Raw genomic sequence first — 17,601 nt, forward strand, 5'->3', positions numbered from 1 at the left:
GATTTGCTTTATAGACTAGGCTGGCCCAGAACTCACAGAGAACCGCCTGCCTCTGCCAGAATGCTGGGATTACAGGCACGCACCACCGCACATGGCTGCATCGCTATTTCTTAATGTGCACTGTAGGCTCAAGAGGGTATTTATCTTTATTAGTTCTTCATTGGCCTAATAAATTGAAATTACTCCTGGCAGATCAGGAAACTTCTCAAATATCATGTCTGGCTATTTGCTCCCATGTTCAGTCTCCATGCAAATTTGATGGTGTGACATTCAGAAGCCGATCACTGAGTGAGATGTATTTTCAGTATCCATGTGCAGCAGGACTGAAGTATCTGCCCATTTCAAGTCAGTTCATGTTGGACATCAACTGGAATTATTGCATCATGTTACGAATTTAGCTTTTAAATGTTTTAAATTATAGAAGTACTAGCCAGAGAATTACTAGAGATAGCATTGACATATCATTATTTAAAAACTCATGCTTCGCATATCTGGGTAAAGCCAGGCTTAAGCGAACATTCTTTTTTTATTTTATTTTATTTTTTTTTAAATTTTTTATTAATTACACTTTATTCATTTTCTATCCCCCCATAAGCCCCTCCCTCCTCCCCTCCCGATCCCACCCTCCCTCCCCTTTCTGCATGAACATTCTTTTGTAAGTTTCTGTGTTGCTTTTTCTCTGAAAGGGAAAGGAGAAAGTAAACTCTGGTGCCATTTATTGCTCTCTACTGCCAGCTAGTGGAGGAAATAGTGAATTTAAACCTTTCCACTTTCTAACCTTCTACCAGACTGTGCAAACACACAAACAAGCTGGGTTTTTGTTTGTTTGTTTTAAGATTCCTTATATCTCAACCTGGCCTTGAAGTTGTCATGTAGCCAAGGCTTCCCTTGACATTTTGATTATCTTGCCCCTACCTCTCTAAAGCTGCCAGTAAAGTGTGCACTACCACGCATGGCTCAAATAGCTGAGAAGTTTCTATCAAAACAGTAAAAGCTAGCTTTAGTTGCCTACAAAATACAGTGAATGCAAAGTTTCGGGTTGTCCCCCATCTATAAAACCTATTTTTAGAGTTCTTGTTTTAATTTATATCAAACCAAAGTGAAAGAACTGGTGGGCCCCATGGTCCCTGAAGCAGGGATGGTTGTCTGACCAGCAGTATTAGCACTGGTGTAGATATGCAAATCTTTGGGTCTCATTCCAGACTTTCTAAATCAGAACCTCTTCAGGTAGAATCACTAGTGAGGTTAAACTATTCCAACGCCGAATGCAGATTCATGCTCTCATTGAAGGGCACAGACTTGATGGCCAGAATCCTTGGAATAGTGATGAGGACCCTCTCATTTTCCTCTGTTCTATGCCCCCACCCACCCACCAAGTGATTGATGTCTTTCTTCTGAATTTTCAGTATGAATGGACTGACAATGAAATGTACCTGTTCCAATCATCTGTTGCATATGCCATGAGAAAGTACTTCTCAGAGGTCAAAAACCAGACAGTTCCTTTTAGGTGAGTTGATTTGCTAGGTTCTATAGATAGTGCCTCTCCACTACTCTAGAGCCTGAGAAGACATACTTAAACTTTCTTCAAGTGAAATCAAGGAGAATATCCAAGTGGACTTTATTCTTTACATTTTTTAATTATTTGGCAATTTAATATATGTAAATACTGTATTTTATATTTTTCTCATCTGACTCCCACGGAGTCCTTTCTTCTTCCTCCTACCCTTGTACTTTTTTTTTAATTGTTGTTTTATTTATTTGGGGTACACTAAACTTAACTAGGGTTGCTTGCATAAGCATAGTCCAAAAACTTATTTGGCATTCTGGAATTTGTGTCACTTCCTTTTAGGATGCTTTTGGTTTAACTTGTAAATTTCACAAACATTGCTGTTATTAAATTTCTCTCTCTCTCTCTCTCTCTCTCTCTCTGTGTGTGTGTGTGTGTGTGTGTGTGTGTGTCCATACACACTCACCCCACCCTTAGTAGTAAAAGTAAGAAAAAACCCCAGAAATTCCTGCCTTCTTGGGGTTTTATCAGGACAGAGATAGAAGGAGGGAAGGAGGGAAGGAGGGAGGGAGGGAGGGAGAGAGAGAGAGAGAGAGAGAGAGAGAGAGAGAGAGAGAGAAATAGGTAAATGTGTGCTATGGAGAAAAATACAGTAAGATATAGCCAGGGAATGTTCCGCTTTAACTGAGTTGGTTGGAAAGGCCATCACTAATATTAAGAAGCAGAGAGAGAAGCAGAAAGGCCATCAGTGCAGACAATGGGAGAAAGTGTTCCGCCAAGAGAACAGGAGGCTCAAAGTCCAATGAAGTAATACCCATTGACTGCCAAAGGAAAAACAAGAAGGCTGTTGTGGGTGGGGAAGCATCTACTCCAGGGCAAATAGGTATTGTGCTAAGGGTAATGTTGGGGCAGGGTAGGTGGGTGAAAATGATCCAAGTAAGTTCATTTGGGCCTCAAGGCCATTCCATGGACTTTGGCATTTGGAAATGTCAAGTAGTCATTCAAGGACTATAGACATCCTCAATGATTTTACTGTTTACTGGGACCACACTGGTAGCCATGCGAGCATGGCCTTGTCACATTGTGTAGTAATCCCTAATTTTACCTTCCTCCACAGACTCTACACAATGCTTTGCTGGATGAGGCCAAGCTAGAGAATGTTAACACTGTGTCTCTGTCTGTGACACTAAGACATCACTGTCTACCATGTTGCTTCTCATACTCTTAGGTCACCAATGATTTGTGATCTTGCTCTCTCGCTCTCTTTGTCTCTCTCTCTCTCTTTGTGTCTGTTTCTTTGTCTCTCTCTGTCTCTATTCTCTCTGTCTCCGTCTCTGTCTCTGTCTGTCTTAGTCTGTTTCTCTCTCTCTCTCTCTCTCTCTCTCTCTCTCTCTCTGTGTGTGTGTGTGTGTGTGTGTTTTCAAGACAGAGTTTCTTTGTTTAATGGCCTTGGCTGTCCTGGAACTTGATTTGTAGATCAGGCTGGTCTTGAACTCACAGATACCTGCTTGCCTTTGCTTCCTAAGTGCTTGGACTAGAGTCTTGAACCACCACTTTAGATTGTGGGGCATTGCAACTTTTATGCAATTGATTTCATGTGCTTTGGATAGTGTAAAACACTTTGGTCAATTCTTTCTTTCCGCAATTTGCCCTACCCTGTATCTCCTCATACAGGAGCCTTCCTCTAATCTCCTTTTTTATCATAAGGGGGAGGACTTCCTTTCTTTAATGCATTCTTGCATTAGGAAAGAAGAAAACATGTTTCTTTTGTTTTGTTTTTTCCAAAGGGAGGAAAATGTATGGGTGAGTGATCTGAAACCAAGAGTCTCCTTCAAGTTCTTTGTCACTTCACCCCAAAATGTGTCTAACATCATTCCTAGAAGTGAAGTTGAAGACGCCATCAGGTGATGTTTTACTTTCAAACAAACCATATAAAGGAGAAGGGGTTAGCTAACGCAGCAATAGTTGACGTTTGGTGCAATGTTTTTGTGTTGCCGAACATCATTCAAAGTCATTTACATGTTTTACTTCGTCTCGAAACATGGGTTGTTGTTATTGCTGTTGTTCTGTGGTATATGGATGAATTTATGTATGGGTGTGTACATGTGACACGGTTGCACATGTGAAAGCCAGAGGTTGTCATTAGATGTCTTTTCTGACCTGTCACCACCTTGTTCTTTGAAACATGGCGTCTCACTAAACCCAATATCAATCAACTCAGTTAGACTGGCAAGTGAGCTTCTCCCCCATCTCCCCCAACCCTCAGCATTGGAGTGGACATGTACTGGCTACTACCTAGCTTTTTATGTAGGTGATGGGGAGCAATACTCAGCTCCTCATGCTTACGCAGCGGGCATTTGGCTGGCTGAACCATCTCTTTGGCCACACAAAGAAAGGAAGAGATTGGGTTTTAATTTTATGAGACTCAAATAGCAAGAGACCTTTTTGGATTGGAGACTGTCCAGGTGCAGGTCCTTAGACAGAGATTTAGACCTAAGCCGTTCATTTGGGAGGCAGTGCCAAAAGGCACTTATCGAGAAGTGGGGAGAGGTGACAGATTCCAAGTTAAAAGCAAGTTACCACTGTCAGAAACTAGAACCCAGTCCTGCCTTGCAACTCTTGTAAATGGTCAAATGTGCGCCTGAGTTGTCTCAGCTGAGGGCCGAGGGAGCTGGGATAGTCACTACTTCTCACTGGTCATTGTCTGAGAGCTGTTTCCAGGTCACACTCATCCCCTGGTCTCTCTAGCTTGACAATGGTCTCAGGCAAAGGGAAGAAATTTCTCACGAAAGAAAGCTTGGCTAGCATGTTTGGAAAGTGCAGAAGGGAAATGGGTACACACTGCCGCCATTTGTTACAGGCATGTTATTGAACTGCCCAAAGCAGGAAATAAGGCAGGCAAACATCAGGTTCCTTTTACACTGGTTGTCTTCCACACTAAGAGAAGAATTTACTATGAAATAGGGATTAGTCACAAGAAACACCTTGTCCAGTTTGCCTCTGCTGTTTTACACAAGATAGCAGGAAGGGAAGATAGTTTCTTCCATTCCAAGATTGTTCCAAACAAAGATTGTTTCTCTTTGTCATTGGAAAGGAAGGGAGGGAGGAGGGAAGGGGAAGGGAGGAAGGGAGAGGAAGGAAGGGAGGAAGAGAGACGGAGACAGAGACTGGGAGATGGAGAGGGAGAGAGAGGGGGAGCAGTGGGGGGAAGAGAGAGAGAGAGAGAGAGAGAGAGAGAGAGAGAGAGAGAGAGAACCTGGCTACCTGGCATCTCACTAGGTGGCACTATTGAGCTACACCAGGAATCCCATTTACCCTTGAGACCAGATCTCAGACCTGCTGGGTGTGCTTCGAAAACGTGTGGCCGGTTTTAGGTGTATGAAATCATGCCCAGAGATTCATTCTCCTCCTCCAAAAAGACTAGACTCAACCTTAGACAAAACTCTGGGATCGTCATGAAAGAAACTCTTCAGGTTGACAGGGGCTATGACTAAGTCTAAGTTGGCCGGTTGTTCTCCGATGGCATTTGACCGTCTCACCTGAGCTATACCCATAGAAAGGTGTCTGGCTGTGGTGCCAGACACTGTAGTCTATGGACAGAAAAAAAAGGGAATTCAGTTATGCTTTTCTGTAAAGTAATTTTAATTAATTGGCTTTTAAAGACAGAGTTTCTCTCTGTAGCCTTACCTGAACTTGCTCTGTCGATCAGGTTGGCCTCAAACTCATAGAGATCCACCTATGTCAGCCTCCTGAGTGCTGGGAATAAAGGTGTGGGCCACTGCTGCCACCTGACTATCTGTAAGGTCATTTTAGATACACACTGAAAACTTAGAAATTCTTGCCAAATATCTTAACTGTGCCTTTAAAATGCAGTACTCATAAGTGAATAAATACTAGGCATTTGTTCATTCTGAAATTCTTTCTTTTTACAATGAAGCCTATTGATTTGTATAACTTTATTCTCTGAACATTTCAGTGTATGTGCCTGCATGTTTGCACGTGTATTACATGTATGCAGTGCCTGTGGAGGCAAGAACAGGGTGTCAGATCCCTTGGAACTGAAGTTATAGGCACTCATGAGCTGCCCAATGTGGATATTAGGGACCAAACCTAGGTCTTTTGGAAGAGCAATACCAATCTCTTAACCATTGAGCCATTTCTCCACCCTACCCCATTTCTAAATTTCTAACTCAAACTTCGAATAAGGTTGTTGATAGACCTAATTCAGATTACCAGGTATGAAAGGGTCATAACTGTTAAAATGCATCTTTCCATTGGCCCTATCTACATCAATTTTATTGTTATTTTAGATGTATATTTCTGTGGCTTTTTTTTAAAGACACTGTCTTGATATGTTCCCCTGGCTGTCCTAGAGCTTGCTATGCAGAGCTAGTTGACCTCAGATTCGTGTAATCCTTTCTCCTTTGCTTCGAGAGTACTGGCTTTACAGACATGGACCGCTGCACAAAGTTCTAACTGTACATTCTTATGATAAGTCTTATTAAATCTTTTTGGGAACCATGGCATTAAGGAGGAAATAACTAGCAGAATTTTATTTGGTCTAAGCATTCTCTTTAATACATTTTTCTTTTAAAAATAGGATGTCTCGGGGCCGCATCAATGATATTTTCAGGCTGGATGATAACAGCCTGGAGTTTCTGGGGATTCACCCAACACTTGAACCACCTTACCAGCCTCCTGTCACCGTATGGCTGATTGTTTTTGGCGTTGTGATGGGAATTGTAGTGGTTGGCATTTTTATCCTGATCATCTCTGGGATCAAAGATCGAAAGAAGTAAGTGTCCTTTCCTTCTGTCTTTTAGAAAGCATGAATTGGAAAAAGTGGCAATAAATAGCACTGTATATACATAGGCCAATTACTTATGTGGACAATTATCCCTAAGTATTCTAATGTATCTCTTCGAAACAAGCCAAATTTTATCAGTTCTTAACCCTCCTAAGCTCACATACTAGATGTGCAGCCTGGGGTTTATTGGCATGCTCTAGTAAAGTGCATTGTATCCACAGTGTCACATCGGGACTGCAAACTCTGTAAGGGATTGTCCTCACTGATGAGCCTTGCTTCAAACATAGAGGAGGAGGAGCTGATGAGGAGTTTGAACTCTACTGTCACCTGAGAATGAGTCCTAAGATGGGCTTTCTTTTTGGGTGACTCAAAATCCTTATCATTTTAGTTCATACTAAAATACTCTCAGATGAATCTTTACATGAATTAGTCTATTTTATTTAATTGAGATTTTTTTTTTCAATTCTACCAAATAACCTACTTTTAAAAAGTAAGGCCGTGAGGATAGGTAAAATCACCTACCATACAAGTATGAGGACCTGAGTTTGAATCCGCATAGCAAATCTGAAAACCAGGGGCAGGAATGCTAGGTTGATTCAAGGCAGAGGCAGAAAAAGCCCTAGACGTTGGCAGGCCCGTTAGCCTGGCGTACACAGCAGAGAAACAACAGAGACCCCATCTCAATCACAGTTGGGGTTGAGAGTCAACACTAGAGGTTGTTGTCTGATCTCCACATGTGCACAGTAGCACACGTGCACCCCCACTTACACACATGAACATATACACACATATGCAGATGCTCAGAAAACATTTTCTAGGTGGTGCAGTCACATGGTTAAAATTGTCAAAATACAAAGGGGTCATAGGATTCCTTTGCCATTCTTTGTTTTTGAGTTGCCTTTCATCCAAAGTTATCAGTTTTTAATGTTTATGAACTATATACTACATACTTTTATTTCTTGCCTAGTATGTTTTGGAGGTATTTCCAGATTTTTTTTTCTTTTTTTTTTTTTTCTTCCCACACAATATGTTTTAGAGATCCTTCCTGATTGGCTGCGCAAAGCACTTCCTTTTTTTCCTGGTAATGTAGTTTTCCATTTAGTAGCAATGTTCTCCATGGTTAACAAATGCTTGTGTCTATTTTAAAAAAAAACAACAATGATTTCGTACAGGCAATTTCCTGTGCATTCTAATGCAGATGCAAGATAAATGCTAGAAAGTGAAAGGCTAGGTTAAAATCCACATGACTTCTAATTTTAATCGACACTTCTAAATTGTTCTCATTGGGACAAAATTAATGTATACACATAGCACTCATTTATGAAAGTTCCCATTTTTTTTTTCAGCTCAGCATCCTTAGCCCAGGATGCCATCAAACTTTTTGATAGTCATCTATTGGGTTAGTGTAAGTGTCTTTCTAACATCACTTTATTAAGGTAACTTTGCTTTATTTAACAGGAAAAATGAAACAAAAAGAGAAGAGAATCCTTATGACTCCGTGGACATTGGTAAAGGAGAAAGTAATGCAGGATTCCAAAACAGTGATGATATTCAGACATCATTTTAGAAAAACACTTGTCATTTTACTTTATGCAAATGTTAACTTTATACTACTCCAAATATAAGATTATATACATGTCATTAGATTATCAAAACTATGATCTATTCAGTAAAAGTTGTCCAAAGAGGATCTGACTTGAGTGGGCATCTTCACTGACATTGCTTTCAGTATTTATTTCTGCCTTGGTACTTGATATCTTTTTTGTTTATTAATAGAGATGTTCATCTTAGAGTCAAAGAGGGAAATGTGCCTTTGGCCTCACAGTCTGTCCAGAGATAATGTAAATGGAGAAAGCGTTGGGTAACTGGCAGATGAAACAATGTATCTTAGAAGCAAGGGTTGGATTTGGTATGACATCTGTGGTGTCAGCTGATAGAACTGCTGAGGCTGAGAATGGTGCTTGCTGTTCAATTTATTCCATGTGTGACAGATGGCCTGCATCATGTTCTGTGACTTCTGCATTAACCCACTTCATAGTAATACTTGAAATGTAATTTCAAGTATTTTGTTCACAGTAATACTTGAAATGGACTGTCCCTTCTTTAGTATTACAGCTTCAAAGGGTAAAGAAGCCAGGCATCAGGTAGAGAACACCAACTTTTCTCTCTCAAACTGCTTGGTCAACATTCCTAATAATATACAACTAGCACAGGAAACTCCATGAACCCGGAACATGCCTGATAGAAACTTGCTTCCATTATCCTCTAACTGTGGAATGAAGGAAAATTCCATCTGAATGTCGACCCTGAGGAATGGGTGCCCAGTCTTTGAAATTGTTTGTATTCTTTCACAGGGTCTGAGCAATGGTGAACACAAAGCAGACCTCAATAAATACTTATTAGATTTGTACTCTCCTCTGGTGTTCTGTGTGCTTTGGTGTCTATTATTTCTGGCTTTTTTTCTATCAACAAAGTTGTCATCTTGGACCAAGGAATTATAAAATCACTTCAAAAGATTTGTGCTCAGATTGTATACACTGACAGGTTAGGAAGCAAAAGCATATCATTATTGGATATAACAGTACCATATACCCAAAGACTGATTAAAACTATATTAAATAATTTCACACGTTCAACATATTATATGGAGACCAGTATAATGTTAGAGTGAGTTTGTACTTAATAGAGTTGATAGTATCATGGTAAAGCTGGGTCACCATTTATAAAAATCAGGCTGAGTTATTTGAAGCTATTTAATATTTTTGAATTTATATAATACAAAGGTAGCAAAGAAATAGTGCCTTTTGCATGAGAGCCAAGCCCTTCTGATCAAGCTTCCATATCATCATCTGCCTTACTATCTTGCTTCTGGGGCAACCAAGAATTGCATTTCTCCCTCATTTACATTCTCATTTCATTGATACCCTTTTATCTTGTGTATGTCCTATCTTCTCTAACACAACAAGAAGATCTTCTGAGAGCTAGTATTTAAACAACCCTTGTAGGTGGATCTCTGTGATTTTGAGGCCAGCCTGGTCTACAGAGAAAGTTCCAGGACAGCCAAAGCTACACAGAGAAATTCCGTCTTAAAAAATGAAAAATAGATAAATAAATATACGCCTTATAATTAGCATATTCACTTTTTAAAGTTCTCAATCTGTCTCCTAGTTCAACATAGTACAAAAAGAAAACCTTCATAAGAACCAATTTTATCACTTAACACCTTCAAAAGAGCCTCTCTGTCCATGGTAAAGGACCCATAGACACATGACACAATCTCCAACTTCAACATGGACATTAAAAAAAATCTTCTCTCACCCCAACTTAATTTATTCCCAGGTCAGTCTTCATTTTGTTCACCAAGTGAGTGTGTGGTCCTTCTCATATGCAGTAACAGCGTCTGAGAGTATAGAAGCTTGAACAAAGATGGTCCTGTATTTGGACATAAGATGAGAGTTGATAATCTCCCATCCCATGTGATCCATGGGCCAAATTATGCCCACCCTCTTGAGTTAAAAATGAATATTATAGTGCAGTAGAGCATACCTGTCATCCCAGCACTCGGGGATGTAGAGACAGGCAGATATCTGTGAGTTCAAGGCCAGCCTGGTCTACAAAGCAAGTCTAGGGCAGCCAATGCTACACAGAAAAATCTTGTCTTGAAAAAAAAAATGTGTATTGTATTTTTTTACTGGTTGGGAGAAAAGTACAATATTTCACAATGCATGAAAAAGATCTGAAATTCAAATTTCATTGTCCATAAATGAAGCTTTATTGCTACACAGCCATGCCCATTAATTTTCATATTATCTAGGGCTGCTTTTGTGTTACAAAGATTGGCTGAGGAGTTGACTTAGAGAAGCAATGGCCCACTAAGCCTTTTGCAGGCAAACATTGATGACCCATGGGCTATAAGGAAGCAAAGATGTACATGTAAAAGAGCAATTAGAGTTCAGAGATCCAAAGGTTATTTGCTTATGGAATATAAAGTATTTCTTTCCTGGGAATGAAATTATTTCATAAGCAGGGGAGTTAATATGAGGGTAATTGGGCTAGAAAGAACAGGTGCCAATTTACTCTTTCCTGCTGTTTCTCAATAACTTATTCTCCCTTGTTTGAGATCCACTTGTTTCTATTTAGGTAAAGGTATGGCCTTAGGGTCAGGGACCATTGCAGAAAAGAGGGAGAAAATACTGTAAGAGCCAGAGGAACAGGGACTTTGCTGTGAGATTGTGTCGTCTAGAAATGTCAGAAACGACAACAATGAAGTCTCAACAACATGACCTGAACAAGTATGGCACCACCATTGATGTTCAATGCTAACATGGAAGGGGAATGTTCATGACGCTTCAGCCCTAGAAAAAAAAACTATAGGCAACTAAGAAATGCTGAGAACAGAAGAAATAGTCTTCCCCATAGAAGGTTATACCACTTAGTTTTTCAATACCAAATGCTCGTCCCTGAAAATATACATGCAAGCAACATTATATAGACTGAGCGGGTTGTATTTATACTTAGGATAAACACACACACACACACAAGGGAAAAGGCTATGAATTTGAAAGAGAGCAAGGGATACATGGGAGGATTTGGAGGAAGGAAGGGGAAGAGAGGAAATGATGTAACTATAATCTCAAAAAACATTTTTTAAAAAGGTAAGACCTAGCTTAAGCTAAGTCAGTCTTCCTAATATACTCACTCCCAAGTCACTTTTGAAACTGAGAAACTCAACTTTCTAAATCTACCATGTTGGAATCTTTTCCTTTATTAAACACTTTTAATACAAAATTTCTAGACCCTTTGACTTGTGTCAAAAATTAAACTGCTGCAAACCAGTTTTTTTTTCTTTTTATTATTATTTTTTTTTTTTACAATTTGTTCAATTTGTATCCTAGCTATGGCCACCTTCCTCACCTCTTCCCAATCCCACTCTCCTTCCCTCTTCTCCCCTTATGTCCCTTCCCTGGTCCACTGATAGGGGAGGTCCTTCTCCCTTTCTGATTGAACCTAGCCTATCAGGTTTCATCAGGACTGGTTGCATTGTCTTCCTCTGTGGCCTGGCAAGGCTGTATTCCCAGGGGGAGGTTATCAGAGAACCTGCCACTGAATTCATGTCAGAGAAAGTCCCCACTCCCCTTAGTAGGGACCCCACTTGGATACTGAGTCTATGAGATACATCTGAGCCAGGTCGAAGGACATTGTTGTCAGAACAAAAGAACAGTCTATAGATTGAGAAAGGATCTTGACCAACCCTATATCTGACAGAAGGCTAATATAAAGAACTTTATAAAGAATATATAAAGAACTATAAGAAGTTAAATACCAACAAACCAAGTAATCCAATTTAAAAAGTGAGGTACAGAGTTAAACAGAGAATTCTCAACAAAGTAATATCAAATGGCAGAGAAACACTTAGAGAAATGTTCAATGTCCTTAGTCATCAGGGAGATACAAATCAAAAGAACCCTGAGATTTTTCCTTACACCCATCAGAATGGCTAAGATAAAAAACTCAAGTGACAATACATGCTAGAGTGGTTGTGGAGAAAGGGAAACCCTCCTCCATTGCTGGTGGGAATGTAAACTTGTACAACTACTGTGGAAATAAATCTGGCACTTTCTCAGAAAATTAGTCATAGTACTACCTCAAGATCCAGCTATAATACTACTAGGCACATATCCAAAAATGCTCAAGTATATAACAAGGACATTTGCTCAACCATGTTCGTAGCAACTTTATTCATAATAGCCAGAACCTGGAAACAACCCAGATGTCCCTCAACTGAGGAATGGATACAGAAATTGTGGTACTTTTACACAATGGAATACTACTCAGCTATTAAAAACAAAGAAATCACGAAATTTGCAGGCAAATAGTGAGAACTAGAAAAGATCATCCTGAGTGAGGAAACCGAGAAGCAGAAAGACACACATGATTTACACTCACTCATAAGTGGATATTAGCCACATAATATAGGATAGACATATTAAAATCTATACTCCCAAAGAATCTAAACAACAAGGTAGACCCTAGGGAAGAAGCTCAATCCTCATTCAGAAGGACAAGCACGATAGACATTGGAAGCAGGAGATGGCAAGGAACAGGACAGGAGCCTACCACAGAGGACCTCTGAAAGACTCTACTGAGAGAGAAATCAAAGCAGAGGCTGAGACCCATAGCCAAATTTTGGACAAAATGCAGGGAATCTTATGGAAGAGGGAGAAGATAGAAAGACCTGGAGGGAATAGGAGCTCCAAAAGGAGACTAACATAGCCATAAAAACTGAGCCCTGGGGACCCTGCAGAGACTGATACTTCAAGCAATGACAGTGCACGAAGAAGACCTAAAACCCTGGCTCAGATGTAGCCCATAGACTCAGTATCCAATACACAGTTAAGTGGCACTTAAATCATTATGCATGTTTCAAAATAGCATAAGTATTATTATCTGTCTCTGGCTGTCGTAAGTGTACTGATTTTCTCACAGATCTTTAGACCTCTAGCATTGACTTAAATTCTTGTTTGACTTGAGGGTTGTTTGTTTGTTTGCTTGTTTTTGTTTTTTTAAGGTGTGCACTTTTATTAAATGGTCTCAAGTCAGTGTACAGGCAAACTTCAACCTGCTCCCAAGGAGATCAAAGCCTTAATACATCAAGTTGGGGGAAAAAAAAAAAGAGGGCCACGTTGGCTGACCATTTAAAAATTGAAAATAAAAGTAAAGAAGTATTAAGGCAGAAGATTTAACTTAATTTTTTAACAGTACATAATTTACATAGAAGCAATGTTGTCCCCTCCCCAGTATGGACTCAGGGTGTGGACTTGGCCATCCTCCTCTAGGGAGTATGGCTGGCTTTTGGGAAGTCGAGGGACTTCCTGTAGCCACATCTCATGGATTCTTGGACTGATAATTTAAACAAAAACAAAAAAAAAATGTACAATCAAATTCCTCAGTTACATTGTAGAACTTTGGGGGATGCTTGCTCCAACCAACTACTGTCACATTCACCATTACAGTTTGGCCTGAGTTTTGAAATCAAGCTTCTAAGTAAGGCCTTGGTTTCATTTCACAGCAAACAGTTCTTTTGTGTGCCTCTTTAACAGTATGCATTATTAATATTATTTTTTTTACAAACAGATGACATTTAAAAAATCACATATATAAGAAATAAAGACAAGGAAGGTGATAATCTCAACAGAGGGGTAGAAATAAAGGCTACAATTTCTATGGAACAGGGGCTAGAAAGATGGCTCGGTGGTTAAACGCACTTACCACTCTGGAAGAAGACCTGGGTTCAGTTCCTACCATCTAAATGGCAGCTTCTAACTGTCTATAATTCTAGTTCATAGGGATCCAAGAACCTCTTCTAGCCTCCACAGGCACCAGACACGCACGTGGTAAGCAGACATTCATGTAGCAAACACTCACACACATAAAATAAAATAATTTTTAAAAGAAAAAAAAAAAGCATATGTGATATAGTCCCTGCTGTACAAAAGCCCAGAGCAGGAAAGTCTGACTGGACCTTTTGAATAAGATTTTGTTCAATGGAAAGGATCATCCTGAGAGAGCTATCCCAGAAGCAGAAAGACACACATGGTATATACCCACTCATATAGACATATAATATAGGATAAACCTACCAAAATCTGTACATCTAAAGAAACGAATCAAGAGAGAGGACCCTGACTAAAATGCTCAATCCCCATCCCGACAGGCAAAGAGGATGGACATCAGAAGAAGAAGAAAACAGGAGACAAGTTAGGAACCTGCCACAGAGGGCCTCTGAAAGGCTCTGCCCTGCAGACTATCAAAGCAGATGCTGAGACTTATGGCCAACTGTTGGGCAGAGTGCACGGAATCTTAAGAAAGTAGTGGGAAATAGTAAGATCTGGAGAAGACAGGAACTCCACAAGGAGAGCAACAGAACCAGAAAATTTGAGCACAGGGTTCTTTCCAGAGACTCAGACTCCAACCAAGTATCATGCATGGAGATAACCTAGAACCTCTGCACAGATGTAGCCCATGGCAGTTCAGTGTACAAGTGGGTTACATAGTAATGGGAATAGGGACTGCCTCTGACATAATCTGATTGGCCTGTTCTTTGATCACCTACCTCAGAGGGGGAGCAGCCTTACCAGGCCACAGAAGATGACAATGCAGCCACTCCTGATGAGGTCTGATAGACTAAGATCAGAAGGAAGGAGAGGGGGACCTTCCCTATCAGTGGACTTGGGGAAGGGCATGCATGAAGAAGGGGGTGGGAAGGTGGGATTAGGAGGAGAGGAGGGAGGGGCTTATGGAGGAATACAAACTGAATAAAATGAAATTAATAAAAGTTAAAAAAATAAAAAAAATAAAATCCTTAAAAAAATTTGTTCAAAAGGATTTTGTTACTTGATCCTTTTTTTTCCCCTTGAGTAGGAACAAACTTGGAACCCAGAAAACAGTAAATAAAGGAATGACTGTCTAGATGTCTTAGTAATTATTTTTAAAGTAACATTTCATTATTCATTCATTATGCATGGAAATTTGTATACCTCTGTTAAAAATAGAATACCATTATCCTATTAATTCTCTGCTGAAATAACAAAATCATTAAGTAAATGTCAAGAAACAAATAAGCAAGGGGACATTTGTGTTTGCTGGTAGGTAAAGAAATGGGCAGTGTGAGTAAAAGGAAGAATATCAGTGCTTAAGGGTGCTGGCTGCTCATATCCTCCTGATGGGGAAGCAGCCTTGCCAGGCCACAGAGGAAGACAATGCAGCCAGTCCTCATGAGACTTGATAAGCTAGGGTCAGATGGAAAGGGTGGAGGACCTCCCCTATCAGTGGACTTGGGAAGTGGCATGGGAGGAGATGAGGGCGGGAGGGTGGGATTGAGTAGGAATGAGGGAGAGGGCTACAGCTGAAATACAAAATGAACAAACTGTAATTAATATAAAAAAATAAAAATAAAAATAAACAAGAACAAAAAAGAGTGCTGGCTGCTCATCTAGAGGACCAGATATGATTTGCAGCACCCATATGGTGGCTCACAATCATATCTAACTGCAGTTCCAGATGATTTTACTCCCTCTTCTGGCCTCCATGGGTACTGTACTCATATGATACACATACATAATCATAAAATAAAAATTATAAAAAAACTTAAAATACTATTTTGTATCTATGTTAAGATATAAGGTAGAAGTAGAAACTTCAACTATCTTTCAAGTGAGTCAAAAGCCCTAAAACCTCTAACTTAAATATTTGACATCATTAGAAATTAAGATTGTCTTAATTCTAGTAAGACCACAGTCTCATTGAATGGTGATTGATAATGGTGAAGGTTAATGTGAAGGAAAAAGGTATTAATTTCCACCTGAGCATCTTTTACAGTAAATTGTGCTCTGTGTGAAACATGGAACACATTATTCAATATGATCATTCAACACGATCATTCAACACATTGTTCAATATTATTATTTTATATCACAGTGCATGATGACACATGAAGTGCCATTGTATCATTCTGGAGATGGAGCAGAAATTGTACCATTCAGATAGAGTTATGGAGCATGTATTAGTGCCCTGACACATAAGGAGGTACTCTCGGGCAATTCCTCACGCATGAGAGCTTAAGTAAAATGCCAACTCATGGGTTGCACACAGACCTGCTTCGTCAAAATTTCTAAGGTGGTTCTTAGGACTCTGTTTTCTCCATTTGGTTCTCACACATGTAAAACTTTGAGATCATTTATACATTGCATTAGTTGCTTTTCTGTTATGTGATAAAAGATTATGACCAAGGCAACATTTAGAAGGAAGACTTTATTTTGGCTTACGGTTCCAGAGGGTCAGAGTTCAAAATGGGAAGGCAGTGGCAGCGTGCAGGCATTCCAGATAGAGCAGAATGCTGAGAGCTTACATCATTTTTTTTTTTTTTTGCCTGCATATAAGTTGGTGTGCTAATGTGTACCTGTATGAATGTGTCTATGAAGTGCCTACAGAGGTCAGAAGAGGACATCAGATACTGTAGAACTGGATTTATTGATAGCTGTAAGCCACTGTGTGGGCGATGGGAATTGAACGTGGGCCCTCTGGAAGAACAACTAGCATTCTTAACCACCATGATACTCCTTGAACTTCTGAAAGCTCATATCTTGAACTACAAGTAGGGCAAGGCCTTAAGCTCTCAAAGCCTGTCCCCACTGACTTATTTCCTCCATCAAGGCCACACCTCCTAAATCTCCCCCAAACAGTGCCACAAACTGGACACCAAGAATTCAAATATCTGAGACATTTCCCACATGGAGGCAAACCTACACATTTCTATTCTTGAAAGGATATTTAATTATCACACTAGTGGCAACAGAAAAAAGTGGATTCCCAACAAATCATCTTTTCAGTTCTTCTCCATCTTCATGCATAGTACACATCTTTTGTAAATTGAAATCTAAAAACAAACTTCTAACATAGGGTGGGAAGTAGGACATTAAAAGCAGCACAAACAAAATTACCAATTTGCCCTACATTTCAAAGAATTGTCTTTGTTTTCTACCTTGCTTTTTTTGTAGATAATATAACAGATAAACAACAAATAGAACATTATTAAGAACTAGCTAAATTACATTGTGTCTTTCTACATCCCTTAAAAACAATGAGATTGTTGACCCATATTTGTACTCATTTCCATCACCATTCTGAAATTTTTCTTCATGGCTTCTCTTGTTCCCGAAGTGGTTCGATGGCAGATAGGAGCTGCTGAAATGTGGGGCGCTTTTCTGGCAGCTAAATAAAAGAAAACTCCAATGTGTTAAATGATGAAAGTCATAACTGAAAAGAACAGTAGAGGGGATGGCTGTGATATAGTTGGTAAAGTGCTTGTCTAGAATGCAGGAAACCCTGACTTCAGTTCCCAGTGCCGCACTGATTGGGTGTGATGGCTTAACATCTGTAATCTGAGGACTTGGAAGGAAAAGGCAGGAGAATTAGATGTTTGAAGTCATCCTAGGCTATACAGCATGTTTCAGGCCAGCCTGAGCTACACGAGTCCCTGATTCAAAAATTAAAATGACAAAAATCAGTATAGTAGTGGAACCTCAGAGCTAAGATCACCAATTAGTTGTTTAAACAACAAAGATGTTTCGGACAGAATTTCCTCCATTTTAGGCCCACATCTGCTTTATGTGCCACCTTTATCATCTACCCATAGGTCATGCTATTACTTGGTGTTTGGGGGATAGGTAGGTAGAGGAGGGGAAGAAGAAGAAGAAGAAGAAGAAGAAGAAGAAGAAGAAGAAGAAGA

The 17,601-nt window shown here is 39.8% G+C and overlaps 2 protein-coding genes across 3 annotated transcripts in view; one reads left to right on the forward strand and one right to left on the reverse strand.

Annotated features, from left to right (window-relative positions):
• Positions 1-8,729, forward strand: part of Ace2 (angiotensin converting enzyme 2) — a 48,722-nt gene extending 39,993 nt beyond the window's left edge. The window contains exons 15-18 of the mRNA XM_055615765.1: positions 1,407-1,507; positions 3,295-3,411; positions 6,108-6,302; positions 7,773-8,729. Coding sequence (XP_055471740.1) covers positions 1,407-1,507; positions 3,295-3,411; positions 6,108-6,302; positions 7,773-7,881 — 522 coding nt within the window. The 3' untranslated portion in view covers positions 7,882-8,729. The remainder of the gene's footprint in view (positions 1-1,406; positions 1,508-3,294; positions 3,412-6,107; positions 6,303-7,772) is intronic.
• An 8,266-nt stretch (positions 8,730-16,995) lies between these two features.
• The window catches only part of Bmx (BMX non-receptor tyrosine kinase), a 58,812-nt gene continuing 58,206 nt past the window's right edge, over positions 16,996-17,601 (reverse strand). For both annotated transcript variants that reach the window (XM_055615744.1, XM_055615743.1), the window contains exon 19: positions 16,996-17,084. In XM_055615744.1, the coding sequence (XP_055471719.1) occupies positions 17,010-17,084 (75 nt within the window). In that variant the 3' untranslated portion in view covers positions 16,996-17,009. The remainder of the gene's footprint in view (positions 17,085-17,601) is intronic.

This window comes from Psammomys obesus, unplaced genomic scaffold (genome assembly GCF_907164565.1).
Source record: "Psammomys obesus unplaced genomic scaffold, mPsaObe1.curated_primary_1811, whole genome shotgun sequence".
Taxonomy (NCBI): Eukaryota; Metazoa; Chordata; class Mammalia; order Rodentia; family Muridae; genus Psammomys; species Psammomys obesus.